The sequence below is a fragment of the Tenrec ecaudatus genome, chromosome 13, assembly GCF_050624435.1.
Source record: "Tenrec ecaudatus isolate mTenEca1 chromosome 13, mTenEca1.hap1, whole genome shotgun sequence".
Classification (NCBI taxonomy): domain Eukaryota; kingdom Metazoa; phylum Chordata; class Mammalia; order Afrosoricida; family Tenrecidae; genus Tenrec; species Tenrec ecaudatus.
In genome coordinates, this window is record NC_134542.1 from 103,574,127 (window position 1) to 103,596,077 (window position 21,951).

Genomic DNA, 21,951 nt, shown 5'->3' on the forward strand with positions numbered 1-21,951 from the left:
TTGCTCCTAAAATGAAAACTTGTTGTAATTCCCATGAGTTGCAATATATGAGGAAGCCTGCAGTGGTTATTACGAAGCCAGCATCACCAGTGTGGTGATAAAGAACACCTTGGATGACTGCTATTTTGACATCTGCTCAACCATGTCATCAGCCAATTAGTGAGAAAGATAGGATTCCAATGCCTTCTGAGCCAATGAAAAGTTAAACTAGGTTGTTAGCGATTACTAAGGTTATTAAAGTGATGAGGAATAGAAGATACTTAAAATTAGATTGATACATGGATCTGAATGCATGGATCTACCGAGAATTCCACAGCCGATCAGGTTACAAACGGGGCAACGAGAGCGAAGAGGAACGGAAGTAGTCCAGTTTAAAGCTAGAGGTAATGTTAAGCTGTGGCTAGTTACTCAGTGTCGGTGGAGAGTACAGCATCTTTGTGAAATAAAACAAAGATGAATACTGGGACTAAGCTGGTAGAAATGCCTAAGAGAGTTAATTTTACATACAGTATATTGGAAAGTGATTGGATTTACATATATTAGTAGATATGAAAGTAGGAAGAGTTAGAGTAAGAAGAATTATTAAGGTAGAGGCAGAGAATATATTTATTACATTTATTTGGAGTTGCATCAATTTTTTGATTCTTAAGACCAATGGCTTACTTTACAAGTAAGAACTGAAAGAACAGGAAGGGCAGGAGAGGTGTACACGCCTTTTCCGCCCAGGAACCTGAAGGGTGATGTGGCTGGGGCTTCACAGGCCTCACGATGTCTGCTATTTTCAGTTTTCAGAGTCTTTTGACTGTAATCTTGCTGCTTATATGTACCTGTGCTTATATTCAATTCCTGGCTCCCAGCATCCTGGAGAGAAGTAAGCTGGACTATTGGCTATATTTTGGAGGTATGGCAGCATTGGTGAATGGGCGAGTCCTCCTATTGCAGTGTGTTGTATAGTGGCATTCAGCATCCTGTTCACTAAGTAGCTTGGAAAAATGCCAGAAATTAATTGCCATCAGATTTCAGTATGAAACGGACTTACCTGTGGAAAATAGTGGAAAGAAGAGCTGTGTTCCCAGCTACTGCTCTCCATTCCTATGGCATTGGACTGATGTTCTATATAGATAAGTTGTACCATTTAGTATTCAAAGAGTTTAATATGTCCATAACAATCAACTTCAGTGTTGTCACACAGTATTACATTCTGCAAATGTCATTCTGTTATGTCCCATACCAATTTTTAGTGAGATACCTATCTCTAAGGCAAATAGTTAAAACAAGATTGGTCAGTTGTACTAAATTCCTTTCACTGTGATTTAGAAATGAAACATTTATAGAGCCTTGAGACCTTTTTGGACTAGCTTTTTTATTGGGAAGAAATTGTTCAACATGTGTTGGTAACGATTGCATTCATACTTTAATCATGGTTTTCTGGTGGCGACACCATTTTCGATGCACGTAAACCAGAGTACCTCTACTCTTAGCAAACTCTAGTTTATTGCTGATTTCTGACAATTTGAAAGACCGCATTTCTTAAGAGGGGACATAAGTGGGGTGTGACTTCAGAGCACTAGGAAAATGTTCTGGTTTAAAGGAAGTTTAGACTAACCAGCATGGTAGCCCCTGAAATTTCAGGCTGAGTATAGATAAATGTCTCAGTATAAATTTTACCAGTTCACTTCTGTCTCTGAAAAAACTCTTCTTAGAATAAAAAGAACAAACTAGAACAATTATAAAAAATAAAAGTAAGAAAGCCATAGTTTAAAGTATGCAGGTGGATGAACAGTTATTGCATATTTCTTGGTAAACAAGATTACCTATATTACTAAATTTACAATCTAGTGTTTTGTTTAAACTATATTTACAGTATGTAGACCCTATAATAACTTTAGGTTAAGGGATAGGAGGATTAAAGGAATTACATTTATCTCCATTAAGGTATTTTTCTGGAATGAAAGAGGGGAGAATTGTATTAATATAATGTGAGAAGTTTACTCATTTTGTTGTAATAGGGATGGAGAGTGTTTAAAGGGCAGTGATAAGTATATTTAGACCTCTGAACAATACAGTGAGATTAAATCACAACAATGATGAAAAATTGTGAATATTTCTCCAACTAAGTTGATTGTGGGTGGTGCCAAATTAGCTAAGCTACCTAGGACTCATCAAGTTGCTAGCAATGTTAAGTTTGTAGTCCTTATACTATAAGTTATATTTGGCTATGAATTCATTCATAATTTGTGATGACGAGGGAAAATAGTATGGAAGAGGTATAAGGCCATGAGCCACAGTGAGTGCTGTAGCTCCTAGAACGTTTCCTGGTGTCTGAATAAGAATAGCTACAACCTGGAGGCAGGGGAAGGTGGGCAGAGGAGGGCAGGAAGGGAGAACCGATGATCAACGATGATCAACACATAACCACCGCCCCGCCCCCCGGGATGAACAACAGATACCAGGGGGCAGGGAGACAGCAGGCAGGGTAAGATATGAAAATAATAACAATTTATAATTTATCAAGGGGCCATGAAGGGGGCGGGATAGGGGGGAAAGAGGCTCTGACACCAAGGGCTCAATAGAAAGTAAATGTCTAGAAAATAATGATGGCAGCATATGTACAAACGTGTTTGATACAATTGATGTATGGATCATCACAAGAGCTGTAAGAGCCTTCAATAAATTGTTTTTGAAAATAGCAACACCCCCAAATAACAAATAAACAAAAAAAGAATAGCTACAATTCCTAAGGCTCTATGACAGATGGGAGAATATGCAATGAGTGATTTTAAGCAGATTTGTTGTAAGCAGACTGAAGTAGTTATACCTCAAAAGAGAATATTATGAAACTTTTATGCTATAAATTGACTTAAAGGGTCAAATAAAATAGTGATTCATAATATACCATACCCCCCTCTTTTTAGAAGAATTTCAGCAACAGTTACAGATCCTGAAATAGAGACTTCTACTTGAGCTTTGGGCAGTCATAAATGAAAGCCATATAATGGTATTTTAACTGTAAATGCTGTTATATACAAGCTAATCATAAGAACTTTAAAGACCATATTGGTGATCAAATTTGTAGATACTATTGAATTAACAGATTTAGTGAGCCTATTACATTTTGGATATCAATTAAGATTCTTGAAGTAGTAAAGAACCTATTAGTGTGTATAATGGGAAATAAAATCCAGTGTTTATTCAGTTTGGTTTCCTGAGTGAATAATAATAATTAATGTTGGGATTAATGTTGCATCAAGTAAAATATAGAATACAATCAGTTCAATAGCAGAGAAGGTTATAATGAAGAAGAGCTGAAGTCAGATAAGTATGGTGGGATATGCTTTTTTCCATGTTAATGGTTCTTTTGAAGGGGGAAATTGACTATTAATTGAAGTGGAAGAAGTCATGTACTTAGAATGAACAGGTTGTTGATAGAGCATTAGAGAAAAATAAGACAGATGTACTTAGAATGGTATCTGAGGTTTGATTTAGAAGTAAGGAGTTGGTTAAGCTGATTAAAAAACTAAGTTGTAATATTAATTCATTTTATTTTATTTTATATAACCATGCTAATATAATTGTGGGGAAACCATTTTTAGCTTTGTAGAAGATTTAAGTTTTGAACATAATCTAAACCATATTAGATGCTATTTACTAGAAGGGATAGTTCTAATCCAGCTTTGCATGCAGCAAATACTAGAAAAATAATTGGTAATATAGTAAGGAGGGTAAAATATATGTTTAATGTTAAAATAGTACTGAGAATAAAGAGTGATAGCATTATTCCTTCAAGGCACAGGAGAAAATACATAAAGTGTGAGTGGTAAATTTAAAGGCCTAAAAGGCTATAATAAAAGCTCAAAATATATTAACGTAGATAGGACGCACAATGGTAATTATGATCTGTTCATAATTTAATGAGTTGAAATAATTTATTTTAGTGAATTACCATTTTCAACTAATTCTATGCCTTTTTGGATTCATTCGTAGGTGAGGCCTAAGGCTAAAAGGAGAGATAATGTGGTAGAGTCTAGTTTTCAATTCCAAGCTTGGATTTCTCAGGGTAATGGGACAAGGACAAGTTCTAGATCAAATAGTAGAAAAGAAACGGCAATCAGGAAAAATTTTATTGAAAAAGGAAGGTGAGCTGAGCCCATAAAGTCAAGTCCACATTCATAAGGGCTGGCTTTTTCTGTGCAAATGGTAATTGAGGTTGTCAAAATGCGATTATGACAAGGAGGGATGTTAGGAAGGACTTAATGAAAAGTTAGTATTAGATTGATTATTCTTTTCTAGGTTGAAACCAGATACAGGTGATTGGAAGTCAACTGTACTAAAAGAATAAGGTCCTCATCAATAAATTGGATTGTAAGGAATGTTCAGACTACATCAACAAAACATCAATATCAGGCAGCAGTTTCAAATCCAAAGTGATGTTTAGCGGTCACGTGAAACAATAATTGATGGAGGAGACAGATGATGTAGAAAGTTGAGCCAGGTGAATGAAGGGGAAAGTGCAGAGTGGAGACCCGAGGCCCAAGTGTCGACCACTGGAGATCCCCTCACAGAGGGGTTTAAGAGAGGAGATGGGTCAGTCAGGGTGCGATGTAGTACCGATGAAGAACACAGCTTTCCCCCAGATCCTAGATGCTTCCTCCCCCCAACTACCATGATCCGAATTCTACCTTGCAGGACTGGATAGGGCAGAGGTTGTACACTGGTGCATATGGGAGCTGGAGGCACAGGGAATCCAGGGTGGATGATACCTTCAGGACCAGGGGTGTGAGGGGCGATGCTGGGAGAGTTTAGGATGAGTGGGTTGGAAAGGGGGAACTGATTACAAGAATCCACATGTGACCTCCTCCCTGGAAGATGGACGGCAGAGAAGGGGGGGAAAGGAGACTCCGGATATGGCAAGATATGACAAAATAACAATCTGTGGATTATCAAGGGCTCATGAGGGAGGGGGGAGCGGGGAGGGAGGAAAATAAAAAGAGGACCTGATGCAGAGGGCTTAAGTGGAGAGCAAATGCTTTGAGAATGATTAGGGCAAAGAATGTATGGATGTGCTTTATACAATTGATGTATGTATATGTGTGGATTGTGATAAGAGTTGTATGAGCCCCTAATAAAATGTTTAAAAATAAATAAAAAAAGGGAAAAAAAAGAAAGAAAGTTAAGCCAACAATTATGTGGAGATCATGGAATAGTTTCCATGGAAAATGTCGAACCAGAGATGTCATCAGAAATTTCAAAAGAGGCATCAAAATATTCTGTAGCTTGCAGTATAGGAAAGTAAAGACGATGGAACAGTAATAGAAAGTTCTTGAATTGTTTGTTTAGGGTTACTTTCTTTTAAGTTATGGTGTGCCCAAATGCTTGTGACTCTAGAAGCTAATGAAACAGAATTATTTAGTGATGGGATTTTCAAGGACTGGGTGGAGCGATACCTATAGGTCAGCAGCCACCTAGTTCAGGAGTGGGTACTAAGCCTGAGGGATAAAAAGCTCAGAAAAAGCCTGCAGGGAAGAAAACTGTGGAGACAACAGCATGATGCCGCAGCACAATCCTTTTGGGGCCATGGGCTTGTGGTGTCTTTGAAATGCGCTTCCTCATAGGACATCTCGTCACCATTAATATAGGGCTCACACCTTCCAAGTGGCAGGTCCCTCAGAGAGACTGAAGAGGAGCTATCCGGAATGTGCACCTTTTATTGGGATGGTCCAGGGGCCAGGGGGTGGGGGGAAGGGGGGGGCAATCCTGGGGGGCAATTCAGTGCTCTCAAGAGCCTGAGGTGATCTAGAGTGGTCTGAATGAGGTGTTAACCAGGAGATGAGGGTATTATGAACTTGAAAATGGTAGAAGTGGCGGAGAAAACTGTTTTTGTTAAGACTGACCTGAAGGATATTACTGGTTAAAAAGGAATTATACGAATAGAACAAGATATCGTTTGAAAGAAGGGAGAAGAACCTGGAGGTCCACCCTCTTCCCTGGAGGATTCAGGAACACGCGGGCAGAGAGCAGTTGGGCAGTTGAAGCAGTGTCTAGGAGTGACTGGCACTGCCTGTTGGGTGCTTGGATTGGCAGGAATAGGGTGAGGTATACGCTGGGTTAGAGGCAAGGGTGTTGGGTGGGGCTGTGATCGCTCACAGCTCAGAGGTCTTACCCTTCTGTTTCCCACAGGGGGTTGGGTGGCTATGGAAGGGAGGGGGTTCACACCTTTTAAGAGGCAGACAACGCTGAAAAGGGACTTTTGTTGGTATGGTCCAGGGGGTCAAGTAGTGCTCTGAATGCAGTGGAGTGTTGGTTGGGGGATGAGGATACTGCTGTCTTAAGGATGCAAGGAATGGCAGAAAAAAGATTTTTACCAGAATGTACTGATTATGAAGAAAATATAAAAATAGAACATGATTTTGTTTTAAAGAGGTGAGGAAAAAGAAGAAAACAAAAGCCGTGGATCTCCATTCAGTCCCGGGAGAGTTCCCGAATCTGCAGGGCAGAGATCATTTGAAGGATTGGAAGTAGTGCCTGCGATTGAGGGGCTTGCCCTTTTGTGTTTTGGGCCTGGCAGGCTTAGGTTGGGCTAGAGGTAGGGGGCTGGGGCTAGAGAGCTTCTAGAGCTAAGAGAAGTTCTTGTACTTTGGCAGGTAGTGTGCAGCTGATTGTAGCCAGCGGGGGGGAGGTAATTTCTCTGGATGGGAGGGGAAGCGAGAGTCTTCTCAGAGGACAGCCTGTTACTCTGGATGTCCTAGTCGAATCTAATTAGGGTACAAGCTGGGGGGTGGGGTCACGAGGAGGCCGGGTGCTCAGGTCAGCTGGTAGGTTGGCTGGGATGCAGGACAGTTACTGAAGCCCTGAGGGGCGCCCTCCAGCCCAGGGATGAGTGTAGGCAGTCTGGAGTCACATGGATGGAGGACCGCCAGCTGGGGACTTAAGCAGCCTCTCAAACCTGCTGTGAGATCAGCGGCTTGACCCAGGGGGAGGAATTGCTAAGCATCACCCCTTCCCCTTCCCCTCTGCTGGCTCATGCCAAGACCTTGTGGGGCTTGGGTCACTTACCTGTTGGGTTGTTCTCTGAAATTGCTTGCACTCCATTCTCTTTTTCCTGGTGTCTTCCACCTGGTTCTTGGAGAGGAATTAATTCTCCATGTGATCAGTCGGCCATCTTGAACCAGAGGAGTGGCAATATTAAACTCTAATAAACAGACTTCATCGCAAAATCCATCCTGAGAGAAAATGAATGGAACTACAAAATGCTTAAAGGGACATTAGAACTGGAGGACACACCATGATTAATGTATGTGCACCAAGCAAAAGACCCTTTATATACTTTAACTAAACACTTCAAGACCCTTTATATACTTTAACTAAATACTTCAAGACCCTTTATATACTTTAACTAAATACTTCAAGAACTGTATATAAAGACCCTTTATATACATTAACTAAATACTTCAAGACCCTTTATATACTTTAACTAAATACTTCAAGACCCTTTATATACATTAACTAAATACTTCAAGACCCTTTATATACATTAACTAAACACTTCAAGAACTGAAGAGAGAATACTAATAATAGTCCCCCGGTAAGATTGGGGAACTTCAATAGACCACCCTTAAGGAAGGACAGATCATGGGGAGAGAAAATCAGTAAAACTAAACAATACAGTTAACCAACTTGACCTTCTAGACATACACAGACTCCTCTACCCTGCTACATTCTTTCCAAGTACACACATAACATTCTTGATAATAAACCATATGTTGGGACACAAGCAAGAACAAATAAATCTTAAATTACTGAGATTTTACAATCCGTTTTCATAGACCACAAGCTATGAAATTAGAAATCAACAATATAAAGAAAAAGGTCAAAAAAATGTAAACCGCACAACATTCTGCTTAATAACTACAGAACAAGGGAATGCGCCGTGGTTTAAAATCAAGAAAGGTGTGCGTCTGGGTGGTTTGCGTTCTCTCACCCTACTTATTCAATCTGTATGCTGAGCAGATAGTCAGGAAAGCAGGGTTATATGAAGAAGAATAGGGCATCCGAATCGGAGGAAAGCTTTTTAACAACCAGCAACATGTAGATCACAAACCTTGCTTGCTGAAAGTGAGGATAACATGAAGCACTTGCTGAAGAAGATCAAGGATTGTAGCCTTCAGTGTGGATTACAACTCAATGTAAAGAAGACCAGAACACTATCATGACCTCAGTTCTATCTTATGAATCTGGCTAGATCAGAGCATGTACACTGGTACAGATAAGAGCTCTTGACCGACAGGATCCAGGACAAATAAACCCTGCAGGGCCAATAATGAGAGTAGTGATACATGAGGGTAGGGGGAAGGTGGGAGGAGAAGGGGGAATGGATCATAATGATGGATATCATTATCATATCACCCCCCTCCCCAAGGGGATGAACAGCAGAGACTTGGGTGAAGGGAGACAGTAGACAGTGTAAAATATGAAAATAAAAATTTATAAATTATCAAGGGTTCATAGGGGTGGGAGTCTGGGAAGGGAGGGGTGAAAAGAGGAGCTGATACTAAGGGCTCAAGGAGAAAAAAAATGTTTTGGAAATGATGGCAACAAATGTACAAACGTGCTTGATACAACTGATGTGTGGATTGCTATAAGACCTGTAAGAGCTCCCAAGAAAATGATTTATTAAAAAATTAAAAACAATAAAAACATAAATTGAACAAGCAAAAAAAAAACCCAACCCCAAAACAAACACCCAAATCCTGACTATTAAGCCAATAGGCAACACGTATGATAAATGGAGAAAAGATTGAAGTTGTCAAGGAATTCACCTTGCTTGGATCCACAATTAACATTCGTGGAAGAAGTAGTCAAGATATCAAAAGATGCATTGCATGGGGTACGTCTGCCCACAAGACCTCATTGAAGTGTTGAAAAGCAAGGATATTGCTTTGAGGACTAAGGTGCACCCTGACCAAAGCCATGGCATTTCCAATTGCCTTATATGCATGTGAAAGTTGGACATTGCCTTTGAATTGTGGTGCTGGTGAAGAACATTGAAGGTACTATTGAGTGCCCAAAGAAAAAAACAATTGTCTTGGAAGAAGTCAAGCCAAAATGTTCCTTAGAAGCAAGAATGGTGAGACTTTGTGTCATGCATTTTAGACTTGTCAGGGGAGACCAGTCCTTGGAGAAGGACATCATGCTCAGTAAGTAGGAGGGGCAGAGAAAAAGAGGAAGGCCCTCAACAGGATGGATTGTGGGACGATGCTATGCAGGAACTTTTTGGTCATCTCTCCCTTCCCCACAGATAAAAAACTGGCCTCCACTGAAAACCTGGCCTTTAAGATGTACATAAGAGATTGATAAATGGATTATTGAGCATTAGACAGACACATTATAACATTGCCTGAGAGCCCAGATTAAATGATTACCCAAGTGACAAGTCTGATTTTTATTTTTGGAGTAAGTTCCTTTAAATAGACAGAATTCTTCAATACAGTACAATGCTTGGGGAAAAAAAATATAAGACCAAGAGCAATAAGTACACTGAAGTATTTGTCTATATCTAAATAACACCAGTATCAGTCATGTTCTACAAAATCCTCGGGTATTGTAAAAACAATGACATAAAGATGGACCCTGAAACATTCATCTATTAAGACATAAACTGTCTCTGTGGAATTTAGCAGGAAACCTTACTGTTATTCCACTTTTTAGCTTAAATCTCACCAGCTGCTTCAGTCATGATTTTTCTGAATTTGTTAAATTTGCTAGTAGGATCTTTCAGTTTTAGAGTCATTAAACAATTAGGGAGAAATGAGAAAAATATTGCCTTATATACAGATAATACTGTTATTTGTCCCAAATATTCCCCACATAAAGAATTTAAGAAACACTTAATCTACTTAGTGGCTAATTTCCATTCTTGATGGATTTTGAATCAACTGTAATTCATGAATCCTGTCACCTTCCAGAATTCCAGAAATCTCAATTTAGACTGGTAGGTTCCAAGCTCAGGATTCTAGACCATTTTTATAAGTCAATCCATTTTTTTGGTTGGAGAATTTTTTGTCTAATATCTTAGGTCAGCAAAGCAAAACCTTATCTGTAGGTGACAAAACATGATAAATCCATGGTTAATTTATAAATACATATATATGCATGCATATATACACACATGCTATACATATGCATGCATGCACACACAGATATATGTATGCACAAATATATTATTATAAAATTAAGAATCAATGTAGAGTCAAATAAAGTTAATTAAAATCCAGAAGGAATGTTGCACAAGAGTACTATCTTAAAATACACTGATGATTAGTCTTCAAAGTTTCAGATATAACATCAAGCCTGTTCCTATACAGTTGTATAATTAAGAAATCATGGAAGTGATCAATTTTCAATTTCATTTCTCCTGGTCAAATATACTTGGTAAGATAACGGCCATTTACTTGAACTGATGATCGTTACAAACATGGCATGATTCAGGGCTTTAAGACCACCTCATTCAACCACCTGTAAAGACTGATTTCAGCAGAAAGTATTGCCACTCCCACAACATTTTGTGGTGAAAGATTTCCCACTCTTTCTCCATCTTATGAATAAATCTATTAAAATTGATCTGAGATCACAACTCATTTCTTTTTTTAAAAATCTTTTTATTGGGGTTCATAAGGCTCTTATCACAGTCTGTACATACATCAATTGAGCAAAGCACCCTTATACATTCGTTGTACTCGTCATTCTCATAATTCACCTTCCACTTGGGTTCCTGGAATCAGCTCGGTTTCCTTTTTTCCCCATCCCCCTCCCTCCCCGATCCCACCCCTGGTCCCTTGATAGTTTATAAATAATTATTATATCTTATCTTATACTCTCCGGTGTCTCCCCTCACCCGCCTCCCCATTGCCCATCTCACAGAGAGGAAGTTACACATAGATCTCCGAGATTGGTTCTCCCTTTCTGCACCCGCTTCCCTCCTGGTGTCGCCACTCCCACCGCTGGTGTTGAGGGGTTCGTCTGTCCTAGGTTCCCTGTGCCTCCAGATCCCCACTGCACCGCTGTACATCCTCTGGTATAACCAGGTCCGCAAGGCAAGGAAGAATTGGGGTCATGATGATTGGGAAGGGAGGAAGCGTTCAGGAACTAGAGGAAGGTTTTGAGAGTGCTTCTAAATGGTGAACACTTGGCTTACTATCTACGGGAGCATTCACTCCCGACCAAGGAGGCAGTACGCATTTAGTTTGTGGGGTGTGTGTGTGCGCGTGCATGTGTGCACGCGTGCGCGCCCCACGCTTGCTCCAAACTAGTCTGCACGTATGCATGCCCTTGACTGTAGAAGCAGTGGTTGCACCCTGACAAAGGAGGCTGCATGTGTGTGGTGTGTGGTCCATGTTGACCAAGTGAGTACTGGGGGTGTGGCATGTGGCCCAAGGGAGCACAGCCTGGTCCACTGGAGTAGAGTGTGGTGGGGACTGTGGGTAAGAGCTGAGTGAGCTGGGTGAAGGAAGGGCAGCAGAGGAAGGTCACTTGTTGGTTGAGGTGGCTCTGACCTTTGAAGACCAGTAAGCTGTTGGCGGGAAGGAGGAAGAGGCACTTCTCTGGGAGCCATTCATCAGCATGATGTGAATTTCTGAGTGAGTACTGCTGATAATCTGATTCTTGCCCTGTCTCTAGGCAGGGGAGGCGGATGTTTTCCATAGTCCAGCATCTCGAGCTTCCATCTCACCGCCTTCCTCTCCATGTGGGCCAGCTTAAACAACTAGAAATCTCTGCTGATGAGAGGCATATCCTGATGCACTGGCTTCTCCTTGCTCTGTGGTTGATGGTATTATTGGGGTTTTCATCCACTTCCCTTTCTTAGAGTCAGCTTGCGTTTTGTTTACTATGCTTCACTCCCTATTTGTTTCCTCTGTCTCTCATTGGGATCCCCACACTGCCTCTTCTCACCCCGGTATGTTGCCCTTCGTGCTTTAACGTAGCCGTGCCCGTGCTCCATCGCTCCCCTCAGGTGCTGCTTTTGTTGTTTCTTTTTCCAGTTGGTGTTTGGTCTGATTCTTTATCCTTTGCTACTTCAGAATTCTAGAGTTCCAGGATGACCATCTGTACCTGCTTCCCCTGATTTATTGAGTCTTTGTTGTAGAGGGATTGGGCGAGTATATCAACAGGTAAACATCTTATCTCCCTGGCAATCAGTTATAATTTGCTGAATGATTCCTCGCAGCTGGCTATGGAAATGACAATGCAGTGACATCACTAAGATTGGGGCCACCTAGTGCGCTAACTCATGGTGCTACCTCCCCATTAACTTTCCCCCACACCATACCATACACACTCCTTCAAACAAGAACCCCAAACCCACTGCCCACGGAGTTGGTTGCAATTCGTAATGACTCTATTAGACAGGTGGAACTGCTTCAGAGAGTCTCCAAGGCTGGAGATCTTTACATAAATAGACTCATTGTTATACAAGCGGATGCCTCGTCCTTTGCCTGTTGAGCAGTTGGTGAGTGCGAACTGCCAAACTTTCAGTTAGCAGCTCAATGTTTAACTTATTGTGCCACTAGGATTCCTTTAGTGAACCTTAGTAATGGTTATTATTAATTTAAAACAGAATAACATGTGATATGCAGTTGTAAGTTGTTCAGATGTTCTCATTTCTTGATTACTGGAAGAAAACCAGAATTGCTTTAGAAACATTGCTACATGGAATCACAACATTATTCACGACAATATTATTAGCAACTGAACAGCAACTTTCTCTAGTATTTCATTCTCAAAAGAGTTATTGGTATAGGTTCACAAATACTAGTTAACACAACATTGTAACTAAAATACCAGAAGAAGATGACACGATCAATGAACATAAAGCACTGCCTGCAGCAAAAACGAGAGTGTGCTTGTAGCAGGTACTGATGGGGCGGTTCTAGCGCCATTGCAATGGGATAATAATGACAACTGTGCCTGTGTCTTAGAGGAACCCTGATGGTGTAATGGTTACGCATTGGGCCGTGAACCTCATGGTCAGCAGTTCAAAACTACCAGCAGCCCCGCCTCCTGCAGGGGCTTTCTACTCCCATAAACAGTCCCCGAAGCCCACAGGGGGTCACTAGGGGTCAGCGTTGACTCCATGGCAGTGCGCGTGTTGAGTGACCTGCCCCTCAGTATGGAGTTTCAGCCCCCTAGTCATATTGACACAGAGAGGCTCCGCATATGACAAATGCCTTGCTAATACATTTATAGCAGCTTTGCTCGCGTCCCCTCTGACCCTGCACATCTCCCACCCCCTAGTGAGCCCACTGCTGCAATGGCCAACAGGCCGCCCTTTGGTGCTAGACTCGTCCGAGGGCCAAGGTCAGCGTTTGAGGCATCACAGACAGAACTGCCAAAAGTCAGAAGATCCCACTGGAGGAAATCATTTCCCCGTTTCTGCCTGACAAACACGTGCGTTTAGCGCGGCGGGCCTGAAAGGCACAGTCGTCGGCGGGCTGCCTCGGGCGTCGGAGGCCCCACTGACCACGGAAGAGGGAGATGGGGTCGGGGTCTGTGAGAGGTCAGCGGCCAAGGCTTGTTGCCCCAAGTGCATTATAATCCGTCTACCGGGAAAAGACACGCAGAACAATCAGGGGGGAGGGCGGGTTGAGGGAAAGGCTGTTTTCAGGCGCCCTTGCCGGGGCTGCGCTCCAGCGTCGGCGGGCGGGGCGGGCCGCTAGGTGGCGCGTGGTCCGCAGTCGGCGATTGGGCGCTCGGCGGCGGCGGCGGGACCGGCGGGGCGGGGCGGGACGCTAGGTGGCGCGTGGGCCCGCTGTCAGAGTCGACGGCGGGGCTGCAGCGGGAGGGGCGGGGCGGAGCGGGGCGCTGCCTCGCTGGGCCGCTAGGTGGCGCGTGGGCTCGCAGTCGGCTAGTCTGGCGCCGCGGGAGGGGCGGGGAGGAGCGGGGCGCTGCCCCGCTGGGCCGCTAGGTGGCGCGTGGGCTCGCAGTCGGGGCGTCCATGGCTGGGCGTCAGCAGGACTGGCGGGACGGGCGGGACGGGCGGGCTCACAGGCTCCAGGCTCCTTAAAGGTGCAGCGCGGCATCGCGCGAGCTGCTGCGGGCCCCAGGATCCTCCTCTGGAGGGCATGGCACGTGGCTCCCGCCCTCCAGCCTAGACCGACGCAGCCAGGTGGGCAGGCTGAGTGCAGCTCCGGAGCTGGCGGGTGAGGCCAGGTGAGTCAGGTAAGTCGGCGGCTTTCGGTTTACTTGCCATGGAGCTCAATGAACTCCAGCTTCCTTCCTTCCTGCGTCCCTTCAGCTGCACCGAGTCAGCTTGTGGGCAGTGAGCGTGTCCGAATGAATGTGGATGTGATGTTTAATAGAATTATGCAATTGCTCAATGTCGGAGCTAGAACTCGACTTACATATACAATACACGATTCAGTGAAATGTTTCATGATGAATATTAAGACTGAGGATGATGACAGGATTGTGTATGTGTGTGGGGAAAGACTTTGGACCCTAAATCACAAGAGTGGTTGTGGACCAGAGTGAGATATCTTTTCTAAAACCCAAAGCCCACGGCCACTTCATAGCGACCCTATAGGACAGAGTAGAACGAATCCTTGGGGGTGTGTAAGACTAAATCTCTATGAGAGAAGGCCATCTTAGTTTTCTCCTAATGGGTTTGAACTTCCAACCTTGTGGTGAAGAGAGGGCTGCTTAACCCACAGTGCCACCCAAGCCGTAGTGATCTGAAAATAGGATGGCTGAGGCATTTTGTGCCCCATGAATTAGTGGGTACTTAATGGGACCCCTCTAAGAGTTCAGTTGAACACCAGGCATAGAAAGTGGCCTTGCTGTGGACACGTCAGGATGCACTGAGAGAGCCTGGAAGCATGGGTGCTTGGCGGAAAGGCTACAGGAAGGGCCGTTGAAAACCAGGAACCTGCATGCTGCACAGCACTTCCTGGATCAGAGCTACAGGTAAGACGCAGCCAGCCAGGTGGGCCCCTGGGGTGTGCATCCCTGCAGACCTCTCTTTCCTAAGGTCTTGCTTGCCCGGTGGTGTCCTGCTGTTTGTTTTGTTTTGGTTTTGCTAGGGTTGGTCATGATCTAACAATATGTTTTACAGTACATTTACTGCCAAGGAGAGGAGGGAGGCATTTTCTTCCGGCAATGAACTTCTCGTTCCACGAGCACTTCTTGGATCTCAACCCGAATGCCACGGAGGGCAATTTTTCAGGGTCAAGTGCCAAGAACAAGTCTTCCATGTGCGAAGACATGGGCATCGCCGTGGAAGTGTTTCTGACTCTGGGTCTCTTCAGCCTCCTGGAGAACATCTTGGTCATTGGGGCCATCGTGAAGAACAGGAATTTGCACTCCCCCATGTACTTCTTCATTTGCAGCCTGGCTGTGGCGGACATGCTAGTAAGCGTGTCCAATGCCTGGGAGACCATCATCATATACTTGATCAATAACAGGCACGTGGTGATGGCGGATGCCTTTGTGCGCCACCTCGACAATGTGTTCGACTCGATGATCTGCATCTCCGTGGTGGCCTCCATGTGCAGTTTGCTGGCCATCGCTGTGGACAGGTACGTCACCATCTTCTACGCCCTGCGCTATCACCACATCATGACCGTGAGGCGCTCCGGAGTCATCATTGCCTGCATCTGGACCTTCTGCACAGGCTGTGGCATCATCTTCATCATTTACTACGAGTCTACTTATGTCATCATTTGCCTCATTTCCATGTTTTTCACCATGCTGCTCCTCATGGCGTCTTTGTACATACATATGTTCCTCTTGGCACGGACTCATGTCAAGCGGATAGCAATGTTGCGTGGGTATAGGTCTGTGCGACAGAGAACCAGCATGTGCGGCGCTGTCACCCTGACCATGCTGCTGGGCATCTTTATTGTGTGCTGGTCCCCCTTCTTTCTCCACCTCATTTTAATGATTTCTTGCCCTCAGAACCCTTATTGCTCCTGTTTTATGTCGCAGTTCAATATGTATCTCATACTCATCATGTGCAATTCTGTGATCGATCCGTTGATATATGCCTTCCGGAGTCAGGAGATGCGAACGACCTTGAAGGAGATTGTTTGTTGCTGTGGCTTCAGAAGCACCTGCAGGCTCCCTGGCAGGTACTGAACAAAAAGGGCCCCCTTTCAACACGACTCTCTTTTCTCCTTTGGTTTATCACAAGGCAGTGAGGAGCAGCCAAGGGGCAAGCAAACCATGTATTCCCTGTGTTTGCTTCGATCATGAAGCGTCCTTTTTTGTAGCAATTGTTGGGGCAATTCGGCACACGCTACTTATGCAATTGAACATGGTCTATGACAGTTGCTTCTTGTCCTTTCTTCACACTACGCTTATCGTGCCACCTTCCTGGGCCACCACATCCGCCTTTGCCCCGGTCCTCGTGTGTGTTCAGGAAAGGCCGGAGCGCCTGAGTGGGAGTCTCGGCAGGAGCTGGAGCCTGTAAGGAGGGCCGTGAGTCTGCGTCCTCTGTGGTCACTCTGTCTCCCCAGACACAGGGTCTGAGTTCTGCTGGACACGCCTGGAGTCACACACTTTTCAGGGGTAGAATATTGTGGTCAGCTTTATCTTTTGAAAGATTTTCTGCACATTGGTTATGGGATATCTCGACAACTCTGCTTCCCTGAGCATTTGGTTTGATAGGCTGCGTTCATACATTTCCCAAAGGTGAAATGTCCTTCATTACTGTATATTTCTGTTCATCAAATTTTTATGCTCAAAACCTTACCTCGTGTATTGTAGAAATATCTGTGACTCATTCTTAATTAATCTTATATGAACTCTGTCCAGGCTTACCAAGAGAGTGTTTAGTGGCATGGGCTTGGCAGGGGAGACCCTGCGCTGCATGGGCATGCTAATGGTCAAGAGCTTTTGACTTTGTTCAGACTGGACCTGCCTTACAGTCTGAAACCCAGACATGGTCACTGTGTATTTTGTGGCATTTCAATCTTACCCGAGCAGCCAGAGAGGCCGGACACTCCATCTGTGCCCAAAGGAGTACCATCTTTCCCCTCTCTCACGGAGTCAAGAAGTGGATCCTCACTCTGCCAGGAGCTGGCTCTGGGGTCTTCATCTTATCATTCCCGGTCCCCCCTCCGAGAGATATCCTGAGGACAGCGTGCGACAACGTGAGCACGTCTTGAATAATTGTCAAGCAGCAGAGGGTCTTGCTTTTTATCTCAAAGACATGACTTCATGGGAAGCCACAAGGGAGACCATGGAACTGTGGAGAGAGCAGCAGCCTGTGTCAGGAGGTCCCCGATGGGGACTCTCCTTTTCTGAAGCAAAGGGTGTGTCTCTTTAACAGCTTTCACAATCCATCACATGGTTTTGGCAGTAATATTTTCTCTCTTGTTTTGGGATTCACATTGAGACCAGCCGTTCCTCTCTCTGACGCCCACTGTCACTGAGTCTCTCCCACCTCAAGCATGCCTGTAGCCCAGGGTAGAACTGGCCCCTGTGGGTTTCCGAGACAGTAACTCTCTCTCTTTCCCCCTAGCTACTTTGTGTTTTATTCCCTTACAAGGCTCCTTCTGTGACTGAGTACGTGTACAGTGGGGACAGCCGTTTCTCCCGCTGCTGTTTCTGGGTCTTCCGATTGTCTTCACGCTTGGTGAGCCTGGGGCACCTGGCATGGGTTTTCTTGGGCCGAGGAGCCAGGGGCTGTGCTCCTTGCCCTTGCCTTCCCCTTCTGGGTCTGGTTGAGGACGGGGAGAACTCGCACAGACAGACAGCTTAGTCTGTCGCTTTGGTGACATGCAGCTGGGACCAGTCCACTTCTATGCGTCCAGCTGCTTCAGTGCCTCGTCCTTCTTGGCCACCAAGGTCCTGTACCTTTGACCCTGGCCGGTGCTGAGCTTTAGGACCTTGCTGTCCCCTGGCTAGAGGCCAAGGCATAAAAGAAGGGGGACAGGGTGAGGCTGTAACTCTTTACCTGGGTAGAAAGCCTGCCTTGTGTTTCGCCAACAGAGCGGCTGAGGGTTTTGATCTGCTGACCTGTGGTTAGCAGCCCAAGGCAAAAGGCAGTAGGTCACACAGTCCTGGGTTGTTTTTATAGAAGAAGGACCCTTCTGTTGAAGCTTGTTGGGCCAAAGGAACAGAGCTCAGAGTTCCGGGAAAAAATGGTGCTGGTGTGGCTAGGGACAGTGGCAAGTTACGTTGTGAGCAACCGACTTTGAACCCGTTTAATGCTGCCTGTCCATTCTCGTTCAGAATTCCCGTGTGTGTTCACAAACGGGAAGTGAACTCAATTGAATTATCCTGGAAACTGGGCGTGAGGCATCCTCCTAGAATCTGCTGCTGTGGGAGCCAGTTGGCTTGTCTGTCTTGCTCCCGTCTGCCCTTCTGTTGCCTAAGGTGGTGTCAGCTATCGAGCTGAAACTAGATTGATGTTTGCTATTGTTGCTCAACAGATGTGATTTTGCTGAATAATAGTCATGAGTATCAGGGTTAGAACTAGATTCTAACCAAATGGATAAAATACAACTATAATCCTGTTCTTGAAACTGGTGCACCTGGGAATTTACTTTTCATTGGGTTAATTATTTGTTCTAGGTTCATGACTTATGAGCGCAAGTTAGAAAATGTTACTACTAGGTTCTCATTCACACATATTGAGTTTATTCCAAATATCTATAATGGACCAACGATCCCTGGTGGAGTGGTTGTTGTGTGTTGGGCTGCAAACTTCAGGTTCTGCAGTTTGAAACCAGCAGCCGCTCTGTGGGAGAAAGACTGGGCTTTCTACTCCTGTAAATAGTTACAGTCTCAGAAACCCATTGGGGCATTGCTCTGAGTCAGCATTGACTCAATGACAATGGGTTTGGTTTGGGTTTTTATAAATGGGCTAGCTAACCCCTGACACCTCAACCCAAATTTCCTCAGAAAAGCAATCCAAATAACTGCCACATTATATGGGTTTTTTGGTATTAATTCTTTCTGCTCTTGAAGGAACTTTATATGATGTAAAAAGCATATAATCAAGGTGTTGATTAATCAAATGGAAGGACCAGATCACCCATTTGAACTGTCATTCTGACGTGTGAAACCTAGAGTGGCTTTTGGTCTTTCTGCTGACTTTCTAGCAGTTATTACAGAATCTGAAGGTAAATTAATTGGCAAATCATGATGAATTTTCTTTTTAAGACTCATTATATAGTATATATTTTATTAGTAAATTCACATGTTAAAAAGGTAATTTAATGGAAGAGCTATGCATTTTAACAATCCTCTTTGTTTAACAACATATATATTTTTTCATTCTCTCTTATAGGTGGCCATTGACATGGACCTAATTTTTATATTAAAAAAAATTCTCCAAAGGCAAAATAGAGGAAAACCGAATTAAATTTTAACATGGCTTAACTAACCGCCACCTCCTGTCTAATGTCCACTTTCTCGTGTCATGGTGCAGGCTCTTCTCTCTAGGTCTTCTCTTGCTCTGTTCACTGGTCCAGAGGCACCGTTTTCACCACATTCGTCATCTCTGTCACCGTTACGTTTCTTGCCTTGAAACTTGACTTTTTCTTTCTTGTAGACCTAACCTGGAAAACTTTGTTTGTCCTTAAATCTGCAACCTTTTGACTTCCACTTGTTTAGGGTTTCTTGTTGACCTATGATTTCCCCCCATCTCTCCTTCTAGTATTTCCCACTTTCTTTCTTTGTTAATTGTAGTCTGTCATCGTAAGCACCTTCGTGTCTACCTCATACTCGAAAACATAGAAATGTGGGAGAAAGTTGAGGCTAGATGCTCCCATTAAAAGCTTACAGCCTGGGAAGCCCTATAGAGGGCCACCATGAATTGGAATGGACTCAACAGCAGTTAGGATTTGTTGTTGTTGTTAAAGAGAATTATTCCCTCTTTTGCACCTCTGTTTAAGTGTATCCATATTCTTTTTCTTTTTTCTCGATTTGAGAAAAGGATGTGCAAACCTCTCCCAGTTTGATCATCTAAGTCACTTGAAAATTTCAACAAGCAGCCCATTTTGTAGACATTTTTTTCCAGCGTTTTGTGCTGACTTCTGTTTTTCTTCTTGTGCTTATTTAGCTCCTAATTTAGTGACCACTTTACTTTGCTTCCTTTCTTTATTTTTGCAAAGAAATCGTCCATGGGAAGGATTAGCAGGTCTAGATCTTGGTCTATCAAACACAGATATTGATTCCTGAAATCCTTTGTTGTTGGTACTGCGGGTTAGGCTTTAGGCTGCTAACCCAAAGGACCAGGGCTCATATCCACCACCCATTCCATGGGACAGAGATGAGGCTGCCTGCTCTCTTCACGGCGTGCAGTCCCAGACACTCAGTGAGCACTTCTATCGGTTGCTATGATTTGGGATTTGACGCATTACTTCGTGCAGTGTTCTTGCCTTCTAAATATTTAGTATTTGACCTACGTCTTCAAACTATTACTTATGTCACCAAGTGTTGCAGCCATTGGGAAACCTTTAAAATAAATAGATTTTTAAAAACATCATTGTTATACTCAAACCTTTCAAGGTAGGATTTGCTTGGAGATCCTCTTGCTTGGGGATTTTAGTTTTATTTTCCCTGATTTCCATGAGGTCTACCTTTGAATTTATCAGTGCTTCCACGATGGCATTCATACTGATTCCTGTAGTAGCTCAGTTGGGTGGTTTATCCAGTTGCAGTTCATCCTTATCTCCAAAGGCATTCAGCCTTTGGTTGGATCTGTTCCTTTAAAACTTTGCCCATGGCATCCTCTCACAGAGGGGTTTAGGAGAGGAGATGGGTTAATTAGGGTGTGAGGTAGTATCGATGAAGAACACAGCTTTCCCCCAGATCCTGGATGCTTCCTCCCCAACTACCATGATCCGAATTCTACCTTGCAGGACTGGATAGGGCAGAGGTTGTACACTGGTGCATATGAGGGCTGGAGGCACAGGGAATCCAGGGTGGACGATACCTTCAGGACCAGGGGTGTGAGGGGTGATGCTGGGAGAGTGGAGGGTGAGTGGGTTGGAGAGGGGGAACTGATTACAAGGATCTATATGTGACCTCCTCCCTGGGAGATGGACGGCAGAGAAGGGGGTGAAGGGAGACTCCGGATAGGGCAAGATATGACAAAATAACAATCTATAAATTATCAAGGACTCATGAGGGAGGGAGAGTGGGGAGGGAGGGGAAAAAAAAGAGGACCTGATGCAAAGGGCTTAAGTGGAGAGCAAATGCTTTGAGAATGATTGGGGCAGGGAATGTGCAGATGTGCTTTATACAATTGATGTATGTATATGTATGGATTGTGATAAGAGTTGTATGAGTCCCTAATAAAATGTATAAAAAGAAAAAAAACTTTGTCCATGGCAAATTAAACTAGCCAACGTCATATGCAGCTTGATGACAGATCTTGGTCTCCAGCAAATTTCCAGGTATTGTTGTATCTGAAAAGTTTCCTTCATGGTTCTGCCTCTACAGAGGTGCTCTAGGATCAATGGCAACAGAAATGCCCTGACTTCAAGTCTGAAGAAAGTTTCCTGGAAATATTTATTGCCTGTAAGATGATCATTTCTCAACTGAAGATGACGTTAGTTCCTAGCAATCCAATAAGATAAAGTTATACACTTGGCATCATCTACTGCCCGGATCCTGTCCTCTCAGCCAGCATTTGAGGCTGCCACCAATCATGGGCTCACAAAAGCATATGAGAATCCCTGCAATCACAGAGCTGACACTATTTCAAGGGTAACAATGTGGAAATATTGTCCATAGTTCAAGCTATGGTGTATAATTAAAATGAACATCAGAATTTAATTGACAGCCATAATACTCTTCTATGTCTAAAACATCAAGGCTCACTGGTGGGTGCGGGAGCACATATCAGAATTTGGGAATGATGGAGTAACTTTGAAAATCACCCAGGTATCTCTGCCTTAGGTTGAGATGCGACTCCTCTTGATGGGCTGATCAATAAGGTAAAAGAAT

General features: G+C 43.9%; 1 protein-coding gene and 1 pseudogene across 1 annotated transcript; both read left to right on the forward strand.

Annotated features, from left to right (window-relative positions):
• The first annotated feature begins 768 nt into the window (after positions 1-768).
• On the forward strand, positions 769-983 carry LOC142424949 (protein kish-A pseudogene; annotated as a pseudogene).
• Positions 984-15,126: 14,143 nt separating this feature from the next.
• On the forward strand, positions 15,127-17,683 carry MC5R (melanocortin 5 receptor). The gene has a single exon (XM_075529905.1). It carries the CDS (start codon positions 15,148-15,150, stop codon positions 16,123-16,125), a length of 978 nt encoding a protein of 325 aa, XP_075386020.1. The 5' UTR covers positions 15,127-15,147; the 3' UTR covers positions 16,126-17,683.
• The last annotated feature ends 4,268 nt before the right edge of the window (positions 17,684-21,951 follow it).